Here is a 22,780-nt window from a genome sequence, read left to right on the forward strand (position 1 = left end):
AGAATTTCTTATTTATCGATATTATTCTATTATCCATAAAATCAAAAATTCATATGTGAAAAGAAGGTAGAAATATGCTAGACATACATACCAAGTGAACTAAAAATAATAATAAGATTTATACCATAACAAAGTGAACAATTGCGGGCTGTGCCACATGCTCGATAGATTTTTCATCTGTGACAAAAATATACACATCTTGCCTCTCAAGACCGTCACAAATGAGTAATTTATCATGAGCACCTAGCCAGAAATAATTACCAAGAAACTGAACCAACAATATTCCTAGAGACGAACAGAACTATAAACCACCTAATCGAATGATCAATATTTGAAAGTTTGTGGTGAATCCATGTGTAGCTGAAAGTGGGAGATTATAAATTGGAACATGATGACAATTATAGATGTGTGAATCACGATAATGAAACAAGTTTTCGGTAAAATAGACCAATAAATGCAACAAATTACACGAAGCTTCCAACTGTTTTGCATCCAACTACTTTCCCAGCTCTCCAAAAGTAGTAACACCCTTTGTATTTATGTCTCGTTACTGGGCTGCATCTAAAGGACAAAATGAGCCACTTTCAGCAAAGCAATATATTAAATACAATTTAACCATAATAATTTATATAAAACCAATCCAATGTACAGATAATAAGGCATCATAAACACGACCCCTATTTAATCAGATTAGTTGTATCAGTTGTCTGTATCGTGGCTTTGGTGTTTTGCATATTAGAGTCCTGTCCGTGTCGCTTAACATCTTGGGATTTGATGAATTCTTGGATTTGTGCCTTCAACTCTACATTGGGTATGAGCATGTCTCCAGTGAGATGAGATCGATTAAACGGATCGGTCTGGTGATTGCAAAATAAAAAATATCATTAGCACTATTTCAGAAAATTGACCCGAGGAAAAGACAGCCTAACTATTCGATTTAAACAGTGTTTCATCTTTTACTTTATGCAGAAAGATCAATGACATGCTTCCTTAGTATATGGCCAAATTGATTAAAAGACGTACTGGTGACAAATATTCATGGAACAGATGAACAAACACAACTGTGAAACAGGAAATATGAAGTGAGGAAAAGATAGAGGTGACTGTCATACGCTATCACTCAAAAGATGCCTCTGAATAACATGTCGGTCCACTGTGATTTTTGACGAAGGCAAAACGACTGGATCCCTCATCAAGGTGTACTGAAACCCAAAAAACAATGAAATTAGTGGTCACACAAACAAGAGAAATTGTGGCGCTAAAGGAAGTCCTGATTTACCTGAATGGGATCCAGGAATTCATCCGGTATGTCTCCAAGGGCAGCTTCAGCATCCATTGCCTCTGAAGCGACAAGTTTCGCTTTCACTCCAAGGTCAACAAACTCTTGAACGATTTTAGCATCTTCGCCAATTCTCCTCAAAACATCAGCTGCAGCACCAAATAACTGGCAGCCCCCAAAGTATGTCATTGCTCTTTTTGATCACGAATAAACTTTCAACGGGGAGAATTGGCATGGAATAAATTATACCAATTACAAAGCACATGCAGCAATATAAGCCATAAATTGATTGATCTCCATCATTGTTTATGCTATTATCGAATTTCACAGGTAGAAAATTGGATAACTTGTTGATTAAAAAAGTCAGAATTACATAATATTAGCTTACATGTGGATTGATGTATTTGATTTGAAAGGAAAGAATTTAAATCGGGGAAAGATTTGATAAATGAATTTCAAATGACAACCATCGGGGGTTTATTTGAAATGGATTTGAAATTAACATGCATTTTGTCTCTCCAAACGCATCAAGGAATTTTAAATCACGAATAGATAGGTATAAACAGATAGATAGAGAGGGAAATGTGTTGCAAGAAGATTACCTGCTCGTTGTATGATCGACCATCTTTTGTTATGGCCACTGCGAAACTGTTATCCTCATCTCCTCTCTCCAGGTTGACATATATATTTACTATCTTTAAACACAATAAACTTATTATAAGAATTCACGTCAGGATTTTCATCTATATCTATACAGGAAATCAAGCAAAACTTGTCCTAGAGGCACAGAGAGAAACTTAATCATAAAACAAAGCATTATAGGACTCCATTCCTGCAGATTTTAATTGCAAGAGATCACATGGTGTGTTATGAGAAACATACAAAATTTTATTAATTATAGGAACATTAACCTTCAGCGAGAGCCTGGATTTAACACCCAGTGCAGGTGTTCTGCTTCCAGGCTCTTGAAATTTGTGCAGGAAAGAGTTATTTCAAAGTTGTTCAAGGCTGTAAGTTTAGAACAATCGTTTTTCAAACAATTGAAGATGCAACAAAAGAATCATGTCATTGATTGTTCAACAACCAAAACCTCTACATGCTCATTCTCCACGATGAAAACTTCTTAACGTGGAATACAACTATAAGAATCATAGGCATGAAAAAAGTTATTTATATACCTGTTTTAGCAACAATTTAGGTCGAAACTCGTACTTCTCAGGGTCTTTCAAGCTAAGAGATTTTCTTTGGGGCCCCACAAGTTGTAACAAAAAGTAATTCAGCATGCTAGCAACTCTTTCGACCTGGACAAAAGCAGATCTGTGATGAAAGCTATGACAACAGAACACGTTGAACAATCAACAACAAAGACTAAATCTACCATCTCTGGAAGTAGAAAAGGAGCTGTAATCTGCTCGGAAGTAAATGCCATCATGCTCACATCTTCATTTGCCAATTTCATATCAATCCTAATGATCTACAAACACCAAGAAAATTCCAGTCAATGAGCATTTTCAACTTCTAATAAACCATAAATTAGCAATTGAAACTGACATTCTCCTGAGATTGGAACAACCGAGTTCTCTCCTGCCTCTCTTGAGCTGGTCTTCTCTCCCATTCTGTTGCATTTGACATCTCGGCTTCCAGTTCTTTATGTTCCAGAATTTTATTAAGACTTTCATCCAACAGATAGATACTATCATTGATCAAAAAGTTCAAAAAGTTCAAATAGACACCCTTCTCTTCTTCCTTAGCAATCTGGAACAGCATAAAATATTAAGTATGAGATTCATTGAAGACACATTAATAAGGCAAGCAGAAACCAGGTAGCTCATGCGGAAAATCTACCTTTCTCCAGACATTACGGTGGCTAGGAACCTGCCATAAGTACTCAAGGAGTTCGGCGATATTGTGACGGATATTGAACTTGTCATAGAACTGAATGTGACAAAATTCAAGTCAGAAGAGCTCGAACAGACAATAGTTACAAAACTTGCTGTTGTAATACATCAAGAAGATAGAAGGTATTGATCAAGATCAATGGCAGCAGAGAGGTCCATTATATGTACCAGTATGAAAGAAAAACACCTAAAACGAAGATTAACGAGGCGGAAAAAATTTGTGCAGCCGATGCGAAGTAGTAAAACAATTGCTAAACCACATGATTACTAAGAGTAGAGGAATCAGAGTTTCTACATTTACTTGAGCTATCTGCAGTCCTGGTTTTGGTAATATAAGATTGCTCTACATCATATAAGACACACGATTCAGATACACGTGACGTCCTATGTTGCATGGATACGGGTCCGGTATCGTATCGAATACGATACGAATACAGAGATACGATAAATTTTGAAAATATAAGATAACGACTAGGATACGACAATTATTAAAATATGTGTGTGTGTGTGTGTAAATATATACAACCTACAACTTCATAGGAGTTATTTAAGAAGAAAAACCCGTGTTCATGGCGTATCTTAGCCGTGTCCAAGACGTATCCAACTGATAGAACCTACAAAAAGTCAATGATACGGATTTCGCCGTATCCGACATGCATACCGTGTCGTATCCCTGTCCAATACTTCATGAAAAAAAATTTAAGAGTATATGTGCTACGTAAGTGACCTCCATGCATGATAATTATGCATCTTCCAAAAAAATTTTATCACACAAATCCAATCGTACCAACTCTGGCCCAAACATGTTCCTAAAAGAGAAAGCTCGATAGCACATGGAAACCATTCAATGATAGCTAAACTCAAAGAAATGCGACTGGTAAAGTCAGAATTAGATTGTCCGAGATCGAGTTTTGAGTCCCAATAGATTTGTAACTGGATATTATCTCATCTAATCCACTTCCATCATTGATCTAATAAGATACCAAGAAAATTGACAAAAAAGTTCGATTAAGAGCTGAAATTGGCGGATATTTGACATCATATGTTCGAGATTTCTTGTAATCCAGCGCTCATAGCAATATGCAAGCATCCTTGTCGAACAAGCTCTATTACTTAGATCATTACTTTTGTAGACTTAAAAACATAGGATCGTACATATACAAACCAGGGGATTAAACACTATGAACATCTGTTACAACATTTTTCTCATCCTAGCTGCTGCTTCCTTGTGTTACTTGTCAATACCCTTCAGATTTAATAATATTGGCATCTTCAGACTGTTTACTATTACTCTGAATACCATATAAATTGATCAACCATAATTTATTCATATAGAAATAACAAAGTAAATTGTAATTTTTAGTTACACCAGTAAACAAAAATAATAGTTCTTTAAAACTCTAATTCCCATGCTATCGGCAATTGTAATGTTTATTACACAAAGCCAAGCATCATACTAATTATCACCAGTTACTAAACTAACCATAGTGAGATACATCTAAGAGGAGAAATTTAAAGCTCTATGCGGATATACAATGTATACCCCAAACAATAATCACCTGAGTATGGGAACCTGTGAATTCAATATCAACATAAAGCTTCAGAAGATTCTTCACAAGATATTCAAGAGACAATTGATGTCCTTCAAACAATGTTTCTGTTGCCTTTGAGCCACTGCAGATACAAATTTAGTTAATACAATCAGTTAAAAACTGAAGAAGAGGGACAGAGATTTATCAGCAAACTGTATGAGGAGGGAGATTTATCAGCAAACTGTACGAGGAGGGTTCATTTCATCAAAGCACACCTTCTTTGAGGCATCCAACAATTGAGGACTTCTACCATTTTAGCTCTTAGATAAGGATTTCTGATGTATTCCACGCTGGCCATGAACATAATGATGAAGTTCATAAAATCATCCTGTTTAGAAAAAAACAAAATAAGCAATGTATTAAACACGTCAGCTGCTAAACAGATACTAAGCAAAAATAACAAAAGCAGTAATATAATAGAACGAGTAAAAAATCAATCCCCCAATGTACCAGTATAACCCCATCCAGAGCTCTAGGAATTCGTGAAGCATAAATAAGCAACTCCATCGTATCTTCCACAAAATGCTCTGGCATCGAGGAAAATTCCATAGGGCAAGGCGACTGTAGAGGCATTTTAAAACCACCTACTAACCCAACCAACCAAACAACCATTAAGCGGTAATAAGACAAAGCATGCTGAAGGAGCCCGCCATCCTACATTATAAAGGAGCAAACTTTGAAGTCAATATGTAAGTAAAGACATGATTTTCCAAGAGGTCGACAAAATGATGGGCAGGCCAAATAACTTCATAAAAGAGAAACAATGCCCTTCCTGGATCAACTATCTTTTGGCAATACCTGCTGAGCCCAGATTGGATCAGGAACTTACAGTTATTTGACTGATTGAAAACATCTTATATATTGTGTAAAAGAGGAAACCCAGTAAACCAACCAAGCCCAGTATACAACTCGAGAAAGCATAGTGAAGAATAAACTAACTTCGATTAATTAGTAATATGTTATGTCCCTGTATAATCGGCTTTTGCTTTGCTAACACGATTTCCGGACGACAATTGAAATGTATAGCAAATGAAATGAACGAGCTTCCTTTATAATCACGATGTCGAGGATGAATGAAACTTTAGCAATCATAAGCATCAGTTCCCAGACAGTCAGAGAGACGCAAAATACAAGATCTACACAACAATTAAGAGCAATATGGTACAGCACAAATTCAATACCCTTAACATCTGAGCCTCATAGCATAGCTTCTCCTGTGAGTACAACTCAATTTCTTTTTCAAGGCGTGATATATCTTGCTGCAGTTGTGGAGAAGGAGCTTGCTCTAGCATTGCTTTGAAAGAGGATAGGGTATCTTCAGATCTAGAAATGTCCTAAATATGAAATATAACATATGAATTAAACTTTAAGCCACTCCAAACAGAATTTATTGAAACAACTTCCCTGGTTGATCTAACCACTAGGCACAACCTGAACAAGATTTTTGAAGTCTGAAAATGCTTTCAGCAGCCCCAAGTTAAGCACCCTAGCAGTCATGAAGAAGCATTCACAAATGAATGGATATTTGGCATTTCCACTACTTGTGGAAACAGGATTCTTGTTTAGGATGGAAGGTACATTAGCATTACTACTAGAACTTGTAGCTTCTTGAGATTGTAGCAACCGATATTGTTCATCGTTATTATTTGTTGCAGTATCAACTTTTGAAGCATTATTATTAATCCACTCAGATACTTCTTCCGATGATGCATGCAGAGCTGTCAATCCTCTGGAACAAATTTAATCAAACGGCCAACAACATCTTCAGTATTGTCAAAAATAATTGCTAAGAATAAAAGAAGTGTTCTATTACCTCATCTCCAAGCGGCTATAGTGAAACACGTATTTTGGATCAATTTTGTCCCTTTTGGATAAATTGGCATCAAGGAATGGCTCACACAAACGAAGCATCACAGCACTGAGATTTACAAACATGCCAGAACTAGCACAAGACAAAGGATCGACCTGTAAACAAATCCCACGCAATGAACTGTTAAAGTTACGACCGAGCATTACAAGTACAACCACCAAACTATCTTTCGATGAATAGATATACCTGCAAATGAGCCCTTGAAGAGTTCCTATTGATAACCTCTGCAATGTACTCGAGAACATTCTCACGAGTATTCGTATTCTTAAGCAGACACATGAGAACCTCAGCCAACACATCATACAAACTGTTCATCACAGTTTTGATAGTTGTAAAGGATGATAAAAGGTCTGCGGGACGGCGAGTAGATGCTTCTGAGAAGCACTGTTGACTGGCATTACAAGAAAAAATCGCCCATTAATGAACATCTTTTGCCCAAAAAGGGGTGCTAGAGTACATCTGCACACCTTTAACTCAAGGAGCATTGCAGAAGCTTCAAATTTACAACTTAAAATGCAGTAACTCCATAAGATTCAGAAAGAGTTATATTACTACCACGTCTATGTGTGTCCAAATCATTTTCACTTTATAAAAAAGTTTACAACATAAGACCTGGACACGTATAATGGAGAAATAAAGAAGAAAAGAAATCTCACTCACCCAACATCAGGTTCACTCTTGAAGATAGCATGATCAGGTAATGCACTAACATGAAAAAACGGCCCCAATATACTGGTCATCTCAATCACTCTCCCGTTCAAATACACGCCCTTGGGAATCCACCATGGATGATTGACTAAAGCTTTTGCACCCAATGGATACTTCACCAACAACAACAACGCCCTCAATGGCTGCTGAAAGTTCCCCAAAGCAGAAACTGTCAAGACAGTCCCTCTCAAATCCTCGTACAATTGCTTTAAAACAGGTTCCATTGAATCATAATCTGCATCTCTAAAAAATTCATCTAAGAATCCTGGAGGACACGAAATTCCAGTACTGGTCCCTCCAAAAGCATCAAGGTTACTCCCAACCTCAGAAAAAACCAACGGCAACAATGGCGAGACATTCGATTTATTCGTCTGGTGATTGGGAAACATATCGGGATTCCCTAAGTGAATTCTACAGTATGAAACTGCCAATTTCTTAGCTTGCTTCACCACTAGCTCCATCTCTCCTCTGACGTTTTTATCCTTCATCGACGCGATTTTCTTCCCTTCTTCGTAGGCTCGACGATAGCAATTGAGCAAGTGCTGAAACGGCGGCTCGGCAGCGGGGAAGTCGCCGGATAGGCGGTCGATTACCACTCTCTCCATCAGTTCTCGCGAAAGTTTGAGGTCCTTACCCTCGCTCATAATCTCTGCCGCCGTCATCTCTAGATATACAATTCGATAATCGTTCTCCATGGAATCGACGAGGGATACCATGAATATTTTCCGGAGGATGATATCCTCGATTTCTGCAGGGGTTCTTTGAGGCCTTTGAGTCGCCATAGTCGAAGAACCAACGCCTTCCGGTCAGTTCTACTCCTCACAAATCAGGGTTTTAGTGAGTATAATTATCAAATATTTATTTGATCCAGAAACCAGACAGCCTGAAATTTCAAAATTAGGAGAAGAAGAATTGCCGTAAACCAGACGTTGACCGCTTAGCTTTGGTTCTATTTATATATATATGATTAGTTCGATTTGCGATAAACCAAACTTAGGTTTCAGTTTGGATCGGATATTTTTAATCAATCAAAACTTTGAATCAAATTAATTTTTCAATTTGGTTAAAAAAATTTAAATAATAAAATTAGATCTAAATAAGTTCCTCCTTTGGAAAAATCCAAAACTCAACGTCACTGTGATGAAAACTATTTTTTCTATCTAAAGTGGATTCTATACTTGGACATGAAAATTAATATGACATATTTGATCAACAATAATAAATTTGCATGATCGTAGTTCCCACCTTTATTTCCACATCCGAATACATATAACGAAATGAGAATGCCATGTGTATTTTTGATGTGCTCTCGTTCGTTCACAAATTTGCAACGAATGCGCAAGCTTTTCCATGAGAGAAGCTCGTCCCCAAAGAATGTACCTGCTCTTTACACGGCTATGCACAATAAAAATGATTCTTTGCACCTTCTTGTATTATCTGGTCATGATTAATTCAGAAAAAAAAAAAGATGTTAGTTTTCTTTCATGTTTTCTTAAAATGTAAAACTACTACTACTTCTTATATACTCGGAGAGTGGGAGTCGTTGAACAATGATGGTTGCAAAAGATTTATCTTAATTTAAATTATATTCAAACTATAACATTTTAATAATAAAATGACGATAATTATGATTTAATATAATAATAATAATAATATGTATACAGATTTGTCAATCACCTCAAACTCAGGTCTAGACCGGTTGAAACCAATCCGGACCACATTTTTATCACAATTCAATAAATCGAAAGAAAGCCGACCAGATTGGATAATATATTTGGGATCCCAAGGTCAAAAGGCAGTCGCTGCTGGTTCATGTTCAACCACACAACGGACCCAGCCATATTTGTCACCTTGTTGCGATCAATCTTCTAGGACCGAGGCTGTTTCGTCTTTCAGATCCTTCGCCTATATCGGCCCTAATCTACAGGTTATAGTGCTTTTTTAGATCCATTAATTTTCTCTTTTGTTGAACTATTTATATTGTTTATAATTCTTAGTTGTTCTTGTGTTTGTTAAACTCAGTGATTTGTTAGGCTTAATGTTTGTGTTATTGCAGGCCCGAGTCGCAACCCTCGATCTGATGCTACTTTTGAATTATGATCGTTTGTGTGAGATCAACTGTTTGATCTTTTTTAAAGGAAACAAATAGATTTAATGGTCTGGATTTTGAAGAATATGATTATTTACTGCGAACGTCCATTTTAAAAACATGATCAATATATTGTTCAAAACAAGTGATGAACGTAACCTGAAATGTTCCAAACTGAGCTCATTAAACATGCTTACTTTTTCAAAGTCAAAGTTACCTTCATTGCCGAATGCCGGGTCCTCTGACAGCAACTTCTGGGAGTTACAGAAAATGTTCTGATTGAAAAGTTGCTTTCGTTCCATTTTGAGCTGGTATTTGTTATGTTGGTGTGGAAAAAGCTAGCAATTGTTGACCGACCTAGTATCTGCATATGTTGATCTTTTTTTTCTTTCCTGAATTTACCGTCTAAAAATCTTATTTTTGTGTTTCACCTCTTAGTAGCTTGAGCGTTTGCCTTGTGGACAGGAAATGTTAATGTGTTAGTCGCCTTCCTACTTTGCTGCATAATGTGGAACTTTGCTTCCGGTTGTTTAGATGGAAAACCTGGGATCAAGATTGACCCATTGAAGCCAACACAAGATTTGACGGATTGTTCTGATGGTGAAGTTTCTTCAGCAGCCAGCAGAGAGGAGGAACTAGAATGCCCTATATGCTGGGAATCATTTAATCTTGTTGAAAATGTACCTTACGTTTTGTGGTGTGGACATACGTTGTGCAAGAACTGCATCCTTGGTCTCCAATGGGCTGTTGTGAAATGTCCCACTTTACCACTTCAGCTCCCGCTCTTTATATCTTGCCCCTGGTGCAATCTCTTTTCATTTCGCCTGGTTTATAGAGGGAACCTGAAATTTCCCCGTAAAAACTTCTTTCTTCTTTGGATGCTGGAAAGCATGAATGGTGACAGAGCGAAATCTGATTCCATCATTCATGGGGATCATCAAATGGTTTGTCCATCAAGTGCAAAAACTACAAGAAGCTATATAGGCAATAACAATAGAAGGCGGCAACATATGCATCATTCTGAGCCGTTGGAATCAAGTCACGATGACAATAATTTCAACGGCTATCTTGACGTTGTGAGACTTCATTCCAACCTCAGAAAGGCCCTCATTTTCTTTGTTCATTTGACTGCAAAGTTTCCACTGGTCATCATTTTTCTTCTCATAATCTTTTATGCGATTCCTATTAGTGCTACCATCCTGTCTCTGTACATACTTATCACAGTTGTCTTTGCACTACCATCTTTCCTCATTCTGTACTTTGCATATCCCAGTTTGGATTGGCTGATGAGGGAGATCTTCGCATGACATGCTCTCTCAGCATTTACTTGGGGCTTGATGAATTTGCTTCTGCTCAACCAGATTATGTGTTTTTCATTCTAGATTTGACAAGGGGTTGACATTTTGAAATCTTATTTGTGCAAAGATTGTGTTCAAGATGCATGTTAGTGATCTTTGTGTGTTAATTCATTGAGATTCACTGGCGCAAGGCTGCCAAGAAACATTGTTTGTATACACAGTGATGGTTCAAATAAAGATTGTTGGCTGTGATTTGCGAACCACTTTTGGGAACCTCGATGTAAGGAACGATGGAACAAGATCTTTTTCTTGTAACGGCAGCGTTTAGGTTGGCTTTTAACCATTTCCATTCAAAATTTTGAGAATGATACTTCACAAATTTTCTTTGAAAACTTGTTCGGTGAGTAGTTTTTCAAAGTTAGATATAATGTCTCGTTGTTTCGCAGTCCAGCTACTCCAAATTTTAACGTATGTTTGAATTTTTAAATCAAATTGTAGGAGATTTTAACACCACGGAAAATGAACTACGCTTTCTAGCAGTAAAACTGGAAATCTTTAGCAACTATTTAATTTAATTACGAAAATAAAATAAATGAACATTTGTAACTTAAGGAGAAACTAGAAATTCGAAATTCAAACACCATGAATGAATATCAACTATCGAATTGATATCAACAAAGACATTCTTAATTGGCATTCTATAATTAAGAATCGAATTCATTCCAAAGTGTGAAGAAAAATCTTTAATTGAATCTTAAAAAGCTGAATACATCAAAATAATCTGAGAAATGTATCTGTAAAACTTTACGCTCAATGGAAGTAACATCGACTGCTATGCTTACACGTGAAGCTGCATGAATGCATGTTTGTTTTATGAGTGCTCGTTTCACCAATCACCATTTTTGTTGTGTCAACAAGAATTTTACAAATCCCATCAACTTCATCTGCAAAATGTCGAAAAAGAAGAAACAAGCTCGTTTTTATTCCAAAAGATGAGTACAGGGAGTCGAGAATTTAAAACCTGTCGAGAATCAGAAATCTGCTACATTGCTTGCATCTTATAATATCACACACAAACATTTGTGCATAGGTTCGCTTGGTAGTTTCTTCACTGTAGCACATAAATGATACATACCCGATAAAAATAGTATTCAAAAGTAAAAAGAAACTAGAGCATTTGAGGCAATAGTGAGGGAAAAAATGAGACACGGTCGAGCCTTATGCAATAAAAACTAGCATATACATATATGCAGAAAAGGCAATCATTTTACATGGTATTATCTCACAGAAACTGTTTATTAAGGGAGTTTAAATCAGACCTTTTTCAGGCGGGGGTTGAACAACAACATGCATGGTGGTGGCGGCTCCTGGAATATCACATAACGGGCTCATACATTCCCCCACAGTTTTGTTGTTTTCTAGTATTCTTCCTGCACAAATTAACTTGACATCCTTCACTGTATGTGGACCATTTTGTTTCTCTGTTCAAAGAAAGCAGTTTAATTATTCACCCGAAGCAACGATACACCATAACATGAAGAAACTTGAGTTTAGATAATGAGCAACCTAAATATGTGACCGAATAAGCACTTAGAGACTGAATTTAAGGGGAGAGATGATTTTTTCTTTTTGTATAATATGCTCTGATGAAGCCCACAAACCTAGAAGATATGTAAGATCATGGGTATGTATTAGTTTGGATTGCAGAAATAAAACATTCAAGTGACAATATTGTATTCATGTTCAACTCATTTCTAAACGAACCACTTAAAGAAACAAGTCTGTTATTGATGCTCGCCAACAGTCAGAATCCTAAGGATATCAGACTCCAATAGAAGATGAGATACCATCTCATTTCATACACCTTATGATAAAATCCAATGTCCTAGAATTTGGCGATTCACGTAAATTTGATCACGTCACTATGCTAGGCCCAAGTAGCACCAAGTTCTCTCAAAGTCAGAAAAAGAGGGCACACGGAAATTCAAAGGGACACAGGCTAAAACTTAACTACTAGGTTCCTTTGTCAGGAGAAAATTCCATTCCAGTTCTTTGATTGACGCACACCCAATCCCCATCTATGGTACATGCTAACCATTTTACGGCTCAAAGCAGAAATTAACTGCAATTAAAAGAAACTTTTTATACCGTGTGCTTATGTTTGTAAATCATAATAAGCGCAGCACAGATGCAGATTCATGTCTCCACAAGCGGAAAAGACTGGACGTACAAAAATGTTAAGATAATTTGTAATTTCTAGAGTCATTTTCTAGAATATTTACTGGTACTTTGAAAGTCATCTAGGAAGTTTGGATAGCTAGTTAAAGTGTGGATCTAATAAGCCTTAGAAAATGTTAGATTTAATTTATAAGTATGCTTATGTAACCTGCTGATTGACAAATCCAAAAATTAAGTTAAATAAAATAATCAAGTGTATTGCATCACTTGGAATTCCTATATGCAGTACTTCAAAAATTATTCCGCTGTGCCCTTCAAATTTGTTATCAAGAACCATACTTCTTCCTTGCAACAAACAGAGAGTTGTTAGAAGTTTTAATCCACTGTTACTTCTCCTATCAATTATTGGTGTTTCACTAGGTCAGTAGCAATACCGACAGATTGCAATGGCCGGAAACTTGCCGCTCACGATGTTTAAGTATTCTTCAACCCAAGAACCAATAATCGAAGGAGAGCATTATGATTATTGGAGCACTGAAATGATGGATTTCTTTATCTCTGAAGATACACGGGACATCATTTTGGGTGCATTACTTATGCACTGAATACAGTGATGAGTCAGAAAGGTAACCGCTTCTGGAATCCGATAAAAAAAATCAGCTTGTTGAGTCAAGAGATGTTGTGTTTGATGAAATGGCTGGATGGCAATGGAATGAAGATGGTTCTCAAAGCCAACCAAATCAGGACTTCGTAGAATCACCATTTTTCCACAATCATGACTCACAACCAAGCACTTCAAAGCAAAGTCCTCAACCTTTAGCAGGAGAATCAGATTATGAAATATCAGATCCAGAATCTCCATTAAGAAAGGTAATATCTTTGAAGGAATTTATTATTCTTGCAATATTCTCTTGTGAACCGCAGCTTTATGTTGAATAAAAAATGACGATAATTGGGGTTCAAGCAATGAAAGATGAGATTGCGGTTATCGAGAAAAATAACACTTGGGATTTGGTGGATTTGTTCAAGGGAAAAGATGAGATCGGTCTAAAGTGGATATACAAGACCAAGTTTGGTGAAGATGGGTCAATCAAAAAACACAAGGGTCGGTCGTCTTGTAGACAAAGGTTATGCTCAACAGCTGGGCGTGTATTTCAATGAAACTTTTGCCCCTGTTGCACGAATGGAAACAATTAGAATAGCTCTTACAATTGCAGCTTATTTGGAACTCAATGTGCTACAGTAAGATGTTAAATCACCGTTCTTGAACGGGGAACTCGAAGAAGTCTACGTTGAGCAGCCGCTAGTCAAAGGCAGACAATATAAATTTTATAGACTACGAAAGGCATTGTACGATTTAAAGCAAGCTCCTAGATCTTGGAATTGCAAGATTGATGATATTTTCTTCATAATGGTTTTGAAAGAAGCAAGAACGAACCAGCTCTGTATGTGAAAAAATTGGCAATTTTATATGTTGATGACTTGATTTATTTTGGGTCTAATATGATGTTTTTGAAGGAGTTCAAGGAGAAATGATGGTAGATTTCGAGATGACTAATCTTGGAATGATGAAGTATTCGTTGGTATTCAAGTGAGGCAAGCCAATGGAAAATTTTCCTCTCACAAGAAAAGTACATTGAGGATTTGCTCAAAAAATTCTGAATGGCGAAGTGCAAGCAAGTTAGTACTCCCATGATGTCGAGTGAGAAGTTGCAGCTCAAATGACAGAAAGAGCACTTTGGCTATATATTTTGTCTTGGCTCAAAGGTGATTTCTTGGAGCTCGAGGAAGCAAAAGACGGTTGCTCTATCTTCAGCTGAAGCCGTCTATATTGCAACAACAGAAGCAGCATGCGAAGCAACTTGGTTAAGGCGAATTCTTGGCGACTTGCAGCATGTTCAAAGTCTACCAACAAAATTTATTGTGATAACATGTCAGCTGTGGCAATGACAAAGAATCCAGTATTTCAAGCTCGTTCGAAGCATATTGAACTTCGACATCACTTTGTTCATGAATTGATAAACAAGGAGCATGTCCAAATGGAGTTCATTAACACAAGAGATCAAGTTGCAGATTTTCTAACCAAGACAATTACTTTGGAGAAGTTAGAAAAGTCCAAGCAGCGATTGAAAACTACAAATTAAGGGGGCTGTTAAGATAATTTGTAATTTCTAGAGGCATTTTCTAGAATATTTATTAGTATTTTGAAAGTCATCTAGGAAGTTTGAATAGCTTATGTAATCTGCTAATTGATACATCCAAAAATTAAGTTAAATAAAATATTCAAGTGTATTACATCACTTGAATTCCTATCTGCGTACTTCAAAAATTATTCCACTGTGCCCTTCAAAAAAATCATTTTTAGTCGAAAATATCATCAAACCTTTAGGCCATTGAGCTATGACATTCTCTTTCAAGGTAGCGACACTTGTAGCCACAGCAAAATTCTTTGGACCAATATCTGATCCATCATTCAGCCTAAACTTGATTTCCAGCTGATCTTTTACCGCAGACATCTTCAAAATAATTCCAGAACTACTGTTCAACAAAATATTCAGATCTCTTCCACAAAAGCAATCAGGAATCCACTCAATAACAAGAATTTCCTCTCCTTGAAGAATTATGAAAGCCATCCACATCTTTTCTTTTTGTGCATCTAAGATATGATTCTAAAATTAACCAAAAATACAATCTTGGAAATCTTAAGATGCACAGTCGAATATCACAAATTTATAAATTAAATAATCAGCACCACATAGATTGATGCAGAAAAAAATTAAAACTAATTAGAACTTTTTTATCACATCGAAAACTAAAAAAAAAATGTTTATCATACCCGGTTTCAAGGAACAAGAACCAGAACGTTGACTGATCCAACTGATACAAAAAGAAAGAGAAAAATAAAGCTAAAGCTAAAGCTAAAGCTAAATAAAAAGGTAAAGTGGTATAGAATATTGAACAGTAATTCACCTCCACCTTCTTAAACAAAATATCACGAAAAAGTTATTCAAATCTTTTTCAAACTTCTAAATCAATCAAGAAATCAAACCCAAAAGAAAAAAAAAACTCATCAGTTCTCACTTTGGGTAAAAATTCAAGCTCCCACAATAAAAACTTTGAAGGAAGCAATTATTTGATCTGGGGTGTAGTTGAAATCTTCCTCTGATTCTCCTCTTTAACTAGATTTTATCAGTTTTCAAGAAACACAAAGCAGAGGTAGTGGAAAGAAGTATTATAAAATCAGAAAATACAAAAGAAGAAGCGAGAAAGGTGTGAAACGAGAAATAATGTACAGCACGTAATTACATTTTAGCAATGATATATGTTAAAAATATGTTAGTAATGAATTACTGATTCAGCAGGTGTGTGTATCTGTGCATAAATATATATTATATATACATATAAATAAAGAAAATGGTGAGAGCCAGACGAGGCTGTAGCTGTAACGGAGTTTTCAAAGTTTATAAAACATCGAATTTTACTAAAAATATGCATAGTCGATGAACTTAAATTTTTCGCCATCGTGTTGTGTTGTGTTCTCTTATTAAAACTTGATTCCCATAACTTTACGGCTGTGAATTTTTCGCCATCGTGTAACGACCTTTGCCTTTTTGGAAATTACATATATTTTCAGTATAATTTTCGAATACCTTCAGTATTTTTTCAGATGTGTTCCTGCTACATGAGTTGAAGAGTTGTTTCACACCGATATGCTCTTTCAGCAATCTAAGTATCCGTATAAATATGGGTTTAACGAGTATCCCATCTTCACCACACCAGAATGCACCACAAGAACGATTCAAAAGGCATAAATCAAGAGTCGTTTGCTCTTTTAAAATGTTTTGAAACAATCACAGAAAATACCAATATTGAAGTATATGATGTTCTGTAAATCGAAGCTAACAACCTATCTCCTGGAGCCACCGAGAAGATAAAATATTTACGCGATGAGTAAAAAATGGGAACTAAACCTTTGTAAAAAATGAAATCAATACATAAGAGAGAAGCATCATCTCCTCAGTCGGGGGAAGAGTGGAGACCGCGCAGAGGACCTGCGATACCAATGACTCCTGAATCATGTCCCAATTTGCATTAACAAATAAATACACCCTTATTCTCTGCAAACCAAAAAGACTTCCAGCAACATCTAATTCCATCTTGAAGGCAAATAAATAATGCCCTCAGCCCAACCAAAACATTGATCGAATTTCAATACCAATCATCAGGAGTGTGGGTGAACATAACCCCTAAATGCAATCAAAGCAGGGGGTAGGGTCCCAAGTTCCCATAATGTCAGGTTTGAGTTCAAATTCTGCAGTAAGATATCCTGGTTAAGAAATTTACAGGTATGGTACAGAAAGTGATGGTGGAGACGAGCATAAATACAGCATTTTATATAATAAAGCAGTTCCAACGAGAATGCATGAATACACAAAAGACATGAATTGACAAAAAAATATATGGACAAATCACGTACGTCTGGACTTATAAACAATGGACTCAATTTAAATTAATTAAACTGATGAATAAGTAATGCACCAAAGCAAGGCTGTATATGTAGTATTAAAATGGAAAGAAAAAGAAACGTATCAAGGTGTATAAAAGAGCTGCAAATTGATTAAACTGATGAATAAGTAATGCACCAAAGCAAGGCTGTATATGTAGTATTAAAATGGAAAGAAAAAGAAACGTATCAAGGTGTATAAAAGAGCTGCAGCTCTTGCTGAAATGACGCAGAACTTCCCAATTGCACAAAACAGTTGCCTTATTGATCAACGCACCATACATGCAGCAAGTAAGTGCTCACAAATTATTTGACATAAATAGGACCTTGAAGTATGCCTCCTTGAGCCAGGCATGATAAATATCCCTGATTTGTCTTTCTCCGTGCACTCAAGTCAAAAATATTATTCCATATGCCCAAGCACATTCATCAGGATTCAATTACTTGTTATAAGTGGATGAGAGAAGTTGAAATAGTTTCTAAATCTTTTAGACATGACCCACTCATCTTCACCTTTACAAGATTCAACAGCTCCATTAACTTTCCAATTAAGTTCGACAGCCCAGAGTGGATACAAATCATGTTGAATCACAACATCATCATCTAAGAACACCACCTAGTCAAGGTATGGGAATAGCTGCAAGATGTAACAAAATAACTTTCAAAGCCTTAAATAAGAAAAAGGCAACTAGATGGATGACAGTGATAACAAATGACAATGATTTTGTCTATGAAGATGTAGCACAAACGGCTGGGGTTGGTGAAAGTGCGTACTACTTTCGATCTCAACATGTATCTACTTTAAAACGAGCATCATCATCGACTTCAACAACAACAACAAAAAGCAATATTCAACTCGAACTAATCTTTTAGATTAAAAAGATATCAACCTTGATTATGAAACTGAAGAAAAATATACCGATGAATACAAATCAAGCGATGGAACAGATGACTAAAATTTGGAAAATGAAGATGATTTTGATATTTGATATTTCATCTATCACATTTTCAAAAGTTTGATTTTATTTTTATTTTTTGAGAATATTTTGTTTGTGCGCTTTTTCCCGTAAAGTGTGCGCTTTGCTTTGCGTTTTAAGCCCAAACACTGGAGCGTTTTTTTGCGTCTCACGCTTTTGACTCTATGAGTTTAATAATAACAAAAAAAACAACATCATGAGATTGGACCAGCACTTAGGATTTCACATTCCGATTTAGTAAAGAATAACTAAATACAAAAAGGAGAGTAGAACATGGAATTGATCACTTTCAGTTGACAAGAGAGCCATTACAGTAAATTGCTTCAAACAATAAGAGTTCAAGAAGGCAAGGATTCGGGAATTATTGAAGCACGTGGTAGAATTTCAAAGTTGTGTGGCAAGCAAAGAGGACAATTTTATCAGCATTCGAGCAAAAAAGAAAAAAAAATGGAAGCAAACCATATATAGACAGCATTACTACATATTTTGATAGGTCATCAACAGAATGAGACTTGTCACAGCCATGGAAATAGTGGATGTGGTTAGCATCCCGTGGCACGAGACAAAAACAAAGCCATATAACCTATGATGACAAGCTGTCATTTGCTCCACTATTAGGCGATAAGGTCCTTTGCAAGCCGTTGCGAGGATTACTGCTAAAACAAAATCAGAATCTTAAGTGTGAAAGGCCCGATCCTTCCTGTTAACTGATTCACTTTGAAAGTGAGCTCATATAAGTGGAATATATTATTCATTTCATAAAAACAGGAGCACAGTCCAAAGGAAGTACCAAATAATTTTTTTTATAAAGAATGCAAAATCCAAAAACCAATCACTTAAAACAATCCACCAAATTCCAGTCTAGCACAGTGCATAAAAGAAATATTCACAAAATATAGCAAACATCATCGCATAAATAATCAACACAAAGCAAATGTCCATCAAAATTTGAAGGAAATAATTAGAAAAGAACTTATTGCGGAGCACTTGTTGACACCTTCAAGGGTGACGAGGGCGTCAGAATGAAGACAAAAGGCAACAAAAAAGCAAGAATAAAAAATGGTGTGGAAGAGCGTTCCGTACGAAATGTCGCGAGTCGCAACCTTGATCCTCATCAAACTACGTCTCCTCCATTGAAATCTCCTTCACAGCTGCTCGATGAAATCGTTATACTTTTCATGCTAGGTGAGAAGCGCAGCTTCATCTTCCACCGCCGCCCTTCTCTTCCTCCTCCACAATGCTCCTCTTTCCACCCCAGCAGCTAATCAACACTCCCAATTCCCCTCAAGAGGTGTGTTACCCCGCATTGAAATGCATATTCCAAAAAAATCCTATAATTTTCCGATTACTTTTCCCAATTCTCTCTCAAAACTTTGCCACTCGTTGTTGATTAATTGCCGATTATGAATTTCTTTTTCCGTGGGTGGGAAAGATGAATACGAGAAATTTTAATCTGAACCTTCAACTGTGATAAATACTCACTTAACCCCTATAACTGTTAATTATATATCCCTGACCCCCCTCAACTATAGATATTATGTACTTGATCCCAATATTATATTAATTGCAACACTTTATCTCCATGGAGTAGTAATTGTATCTCACATTCAGTTATGTTAAAAATTGATCTGGCTGACCAAAAAAATTAAAAATAACGGTGTGTATAATTATGGCAATAACAAAAAGGATATAATATTATTATCATACCATAAAAGTAGTAATTTAAAATAAAATAAAAAAAAAGTATAGTGAATTTGTGTTTGCACTAAGACGACAAATATAACAAACTTCTAGTACATTACCAAAGTGTTTGGTGAAATAGGGTGGGTTGAGTGACTTGCATGGATCCTGGTCCAAGGGCAAGAAAAATTAATCCTAGTAAGTATAATAATAAGAATGGTAGTTTAAATTCCCAAAATATAAAACTGAAAATTAACGTACCAATGGCAAATTGTTTGGCAAACAAAAGTTTGATTTGAGAATTATTTTGAAAACATAACGATGAAGAAAAATTAATAATGTAAACAATGATTTTTTAGGCAGGTTTGGTGGAATAAAATTCAACATCTTCATATCGTCCCCAGATTCACCTGTGTCTCAACCCACGGGCCAAACTATGCCATAATACATCAACGAGAATGTTGACAGAGCATATGAAATCAACCAGGAGCTAGGTACACGGAAACATAACAATATCGAATGAGTCTCAATTATATGACAGACATAACTCAAGAAAAACTTGAACGAATTCATATGCAATACAACACTTGTTAGAATAACATCAGGCTACAAACACAATGAAGGCGACGGCTATGTGCAAAAGAAAGACACCAATCTCTCACACTACAATAAATAGTCACCATGTTTTCTACTTCAAGCTCTTGATGCCCAAAAGTAAACCAAAAACTAGAAACAACAATCAGGCATGGTTCTCCAAATGCCGCAACAAAAGCTAGAAACAACAATCTGGCATTGTTTTCCTAACATCACAACAATATGCGGATCCGATCAACTGAAGCTATTTAGCTACATCCTTTTTCCAATCAAATCATCTCTCATTTCCATCTTCACAGGCAATGGAGCAGCAAAAACAAAGTCCTCGGCTTTATAGTTACTCTTATTTCCAAGGCCTTTTTCACCATCACTGCTAGGCAACGAGCCTCCACTCTCTGAGTGATTTTCCTCCTCATCTTTTGAAGATACCCCCATCACTTCAACTTCTCGACAAAGATCATCTTCAAGCTGTCTTTCAGCATCATCTAAATTTCTGTCATCTATGCTATCATCGCAATAATCCTCTTCTAATAATGTCCTGTTATATCTCCTCGAAACCCTATAAGCCTTTCCGTTGTCAGCAAATCTTACATTTTTTGTTACTTGGGGATTAGACCCTCCGTGTTGTTTCACCAAAATCCCACTTCTATTTCCAGAAGTAACTTGATTTCTTGTTAAAAACAAATTAAGGCTTTCACCAGAATCACTTTCCTCCTCAAGCTCCTCGGCTAATTTATCGATTTTTTCAACTAAACCTTTCAATTTCGCTTCATTGATTCCTTTCAAGCCTCCACATTTCATGTTCCCAATGTTTCTTCCACCATTTAACACCCTAGTTTTCACATTATTTCCTCCACATCTCACATTACTTGAAAGCCCCCTCCTTCCCACACAAACTGCATCAATCCAATCCAAAAATTGATTCAATTCTCTGCTTATTGAATTTCTTCCATCTCTAATCATGGGATCACCACCCTTCAACGTACAAGCACAAATTAAAAAATGGGGAAAATATTATCAGATCAGACTACATCAAAGAACTCGTGTTAAAAGCAAAAAGTATATAAAAAGCATTCTTAGCTAGGATCTCTCTTTACCTGAACAGATTCAAGTTTGAGAAGCAAGTCCATGGATTTATCATAAAGTACGCCATGATCGAAGTGGGTTTTCTCATAAACCGAGGATTTGAGAAGCCTGAGAGTTGATTTAATGGAAGCGAGATCTTTGAGCTGCCGGAGGGTTCTTGATCTGCGGAGAAGGAAGGCCCTGAAATGAGTCTGAATGGTACGCGCAGCCGCATCACGGAGCGAGTGGGATGAGGAAAAAGGGGAGAGGGAGGAGCGACGGCGGAGGGCGGATTCGAGGTCGGCGACGCGGCTTAGCAGAGAGGATACTGTGGGATGGATTCGCCGCTCTTCGTGGAAGTAGCCTTCCTGGGCATGGGGGCGGTGGTGTAGATATCGAATGTGGGATTGAACAGAATAGGGATGGGGTTGAGGAGGGGAGGAAAAGTGGAAGTTGGAATCTTGCGGCGGTGATGTCGGAGGGTGGTGATGGTGCTGGTGGCAGTGTGTGTGGGGAGTGTGGTAGCAGTGGCAATAGCAGGAAGCGGAGGTGGCATCGGGGTGGTGGCGGAAGTGGTGGTGGGAGGCCATTTTCTTTCTAATAACGAATCTTTGTAGGGCGTTCGGACTGTGATAAATTTAGGCCACTTCGAGGAAATCGAGGATTTTAATGCATAAATTAATATGCAATTGATGCGAAATTCGATGAACATTGTAAATTAATTTTACATTATTATATTTTTGAACTTTCTGCAATTTACATAGATCAGATCACGTTGAAATTTGACCAAAATTGAATCATCTCTTATAAATAGAAATCTAAATTACAAATAAAACCAAAATCAAAGAAGATATGAAGTTATAATATAATTTTGGTAACTACAAATATAAATTTGAATGATAAATTAAACTTTTTATCCGTCGTTCTAACTTTATGTTAAGATTTTTGAGTCGGGTGGGTGCACATATATATGTAGTGATTATCGAAACCGAAGTAGCACATTAGATTTTGGTCAAGCTGAGAAAGGAAAAATAGAAATATTTTAATT

At 36.5% G+C, this 22,780-nt stretch overlaps 4 protein-coding genes and 1 long non-coding RNA gene across 21 annotated transcripts; 1 reads left to right on the forward strand and 4 right to left on the reverse strand.

Moving 5' to 3' along the window:
• Nucleotides 1-288: 288 nt before the first annotated feature.
• Nucleotides 289-8,289, reverse strand: LOC140963858 (probable ubiquitin conjugation factor E4). Of its 3 annotated transcripts, none has more exons than XM_073423319.1 (17): nucleotides 7,300-8,287; nucleotides 6,826-7,030; nucleotides 6,583-6,734; nucleotides 6,201-6,498; nucleotides 5,951-6,103; nucleotides 5,220-5,423; nucleotides 4,985-5,097; nucleotides 4,737-4,851; nucleotides 3,125-3,214; nucleotides 2,831-3,034; nucleotides 2,658-2,753; nucleotides 2,458-2,580; nucleotides 1,882-1,974; nucleotides 1,280-1,444; nucleotides 1,113-1,202; nucleotides 676-857; nucleotides 289-555 (listed from the first exon to the last, which is right to left on the reverse strand). In XM_073423319.1, the coding sequence occupies exons 1-16, from the start codon at nucleotides 8,127-8,129 to the stop codon at nucleotides 678-680; spliced, it is 3,111 nt and encodes a 1,036-aa protein (XP_073279420.1). In that variant the 5' UTR covers nucleotides 8,130-8,287; the 3' UTR covers nucleotides 289-555; nucleotides 676-677. The 3 variants fall into 3 exon arrangements, 2 of the variants coding, with proteins under 2 accessions (XP_073279420.1, XP_073279419.1); XM_073423318.1 differs by having other exon boundaries at nucleotides 289-561; XR_012172770.1 differs by lacking the exons at nucleotides 289-555; nucleotides 676-857 and having other exon boundaries at nucleotides 1,280-1,472; nucleotides 7,300-8,289.
• An 813-nt stretch (nucleotides 8,290-9,102) lies between these two features.
• On the forward strand, nucleotides 9,103-10,995 carry LOC140964433 (uncharacterized). 4 transcript variants are annotated; one of them, XM_073424220.1, is made up of 2 exons: nucleotides 9,103-10,512; nucleotides 10,710-10,995. In XM_073424220.1, exons 1-2 carry the CDS (start codon nucleotides 9,943-9,945, stop codon nucleotides 10,833-10,835), a joined length of 696 nt encoding a protein of 231 aa, XP_073280321.1. In that variant the 5' UTR covers nucleotides 9,103-9,942; the 3' UTR covers nucleotides 10,836-10,995. The 4 variants fall into 4 exon arrangements, with proteins under 4 accessions (XP_073280321.1, XP_073280318.1, XP_073280320.1 ...); XM_073424217.1 differs by having other exon boundaries at nucleotides 9,111-9,274; nucleotides 9,404-10,995; XM_073424219.1 differs by having other exon boundaries at nucleotides 9,111-9,274; nucleotides 9,875-10,995.
• Nucleotides 10,996-11,459: 464 nt separating this feature from the next.
• Nucleotides 11,460-16,279, reverse strand: LOC140964435 (membrane-anchored ubiquitin-fold protein 2-like). Of its 11 annotated transcripts, none has more exons than XM_073424229.1 (5): nucleotides 16,046-16,279; nucleotides 15,749-15,789; nucleotides 15,296-15,428; nucleotides 12,054-12,215; nucleotides 11,460-11,678 (listed from the first exon to the last, which is right to left on the reverse strand). In XM_073424229.1, the coding sequence occupies exons 3-5, from the start codon at nucleotides 15,426-15,428 to the stop codon at nucleotides 11,545-11,547; spliced, it is 429 nt and encodes a 142-aa protein (XP_073280330.1). In that variant the 5' UTR covers nucleotides 15,749-15,789; nucleotides 16,046-16,279; the 3' UTR covers nucleotides 11,460-11,544. The 11 variants fall into 11 exon arrangements, with proteins under 11 accessions (XP_073280330.1, XP_073280333.1, XP_073280332.1 ...); XM_073424232.1 differs by having other exon boundaries at nucleotides 15,296-15,447; XM_073424231.1 differs by having other exon boundaries at nucleotides 15,296-15,450.
• A 442-nt stretch (nucleotides 16,280-16,721) lies between these two features.
• Nucleotides 16,722-19,814, reverse strand: LOC140964436 (uncharacterized). 2 transcript variants are annotated; one of them, XR_012172885.1, is made up of 3 exons: nucleotides 19,391-19,814; nucleotides 17,743-18,053; nucleotides 16,722-17,224 (listed from the first exon to the last, which is right to left on the reverse strand). It is a non-coding gene; the product is annotated as an uncharacterized lncRNA (long non-coding RNA). The 2 variants fall into 2 exon arrangements; XR_012172884.1 differs by lacking the exon at nucleotides 17,743-18,053.
• Nucleotides 19,815-20,580: 766 nt separating this feature from the next.
• LOC140965298 (BAG family molecular chaperone regulator 8, chloroplastic-like) lies at nucleotides 20,581-22,403 on the reverse strand. Its single transcript, XM_073425465.1, has 2 exons — nucleotides 21,765-22,403; nucleotides 20,581-21,642 (listed from the first exon to the last, which is right to left on the reverse strand). Exons 1-2 carry the CDS (start codon nucleotides 22,320-22,322, stop codon nucleotides 20,920-20,922), a joined length of 1,281 nt encoding a protein of 426 aa, XP_073281566.1. The 5' UTR covers nucleotides 22,323-22,403; the 3' UTR covers nucleotides 20,581-20,919.
• Between the last annotated feature and the right edge of the window lie 377 nt (nucleotides 22,404-22,780).

This window comes from Primulina huaijiensis, chromosome 18 (genome assembly GCF_012295235.1).
Source record: "Primulina huaijiensis isolate GDHJ02 chromosome 18, ASM1229523v2, whole genome shotgun sequence".
NCBI classification, from domain to species: Eukaryota; Viridiplantae; Streptophyta; class Magnoliopsida; order Lamiales; family Gesneriaceae; genus Primulina; species Primulina huaijiensis.

What these genes read in the sequence shown, in the direction of transcription:
- LOC140963858 (XM_073423319.1), bottom strand. Translation starts at nt 8,129, where the DNA reads ATGGCGACTCAAAGGCCTCAAAGAACCCCTGCAGAAATCGAGGATATC. An exon ending in AAGAGTGAACCTGATGTTGG is followed by an intron (nt 7,031 to 7,299) that starts GTGAGTGAGATT and finishes TTGTAATGCCAG; the next exon opens with TCAACAGTGCTTCTCAGAAG. An exon ending in ACTTCAAAAATCTTGTTCAG is followed by an intron (nt 6,104 to 6,200) that starts GTTGTGCCTAGT and finishes TTTCATATTTAG; the next exon opens with GACATTTCTAGATCTGAAGA.
- LOC140965298 (XM_073425465.1), bottom strand. Translation starts at nt 22,322, where the DNA reads ATGGCCTCCCACCACCACTTCCGCCACCACCCCGATGCCACCTCCGCT. An exon ending in TCAAACTTGAATCTGTTCAG is followed by an intron (nt 21,643 to 21,764) that starts GTAAAGAGAGAT and finishes TGTACGTTGAAG; the next exon opens with GGTGGTGATCCCATGATTAG.
- LOC140964435 (XM_073424224.1), bottom strand. Translation starts at nt 15,551, where the DNA reads ATGTGGATGGCTTTCATAATTCTTCAAGGAGAGGAAATTCTTGTTATT. An exon ending in CATAGCTCAATGGCCTAAAG is followed by an intron (nt 12,216 to 15,295) that starts GTTTGATGATAT and finishes TTCTTTGAACAG; the next exon opens with AGAAACAAAATGGTCCACAT. An exon ending in TCAACCCCCGCCTGAAAAAG is followed by an intron (nt 11,679 to 12,053) that starts GTCTGATTTAAA and finishes GACATTTTGCAG; the next exon opens with ATGAAGTTGATGGGATTTGT.
- LOC140964433 (XM_073424217.1), top strand. Translation starts at nt 9,943, where the DNA reads ATGTGGAACTTTGCTTCCGGTTGTTTAGATGGAAAACCTGGGATCAAG.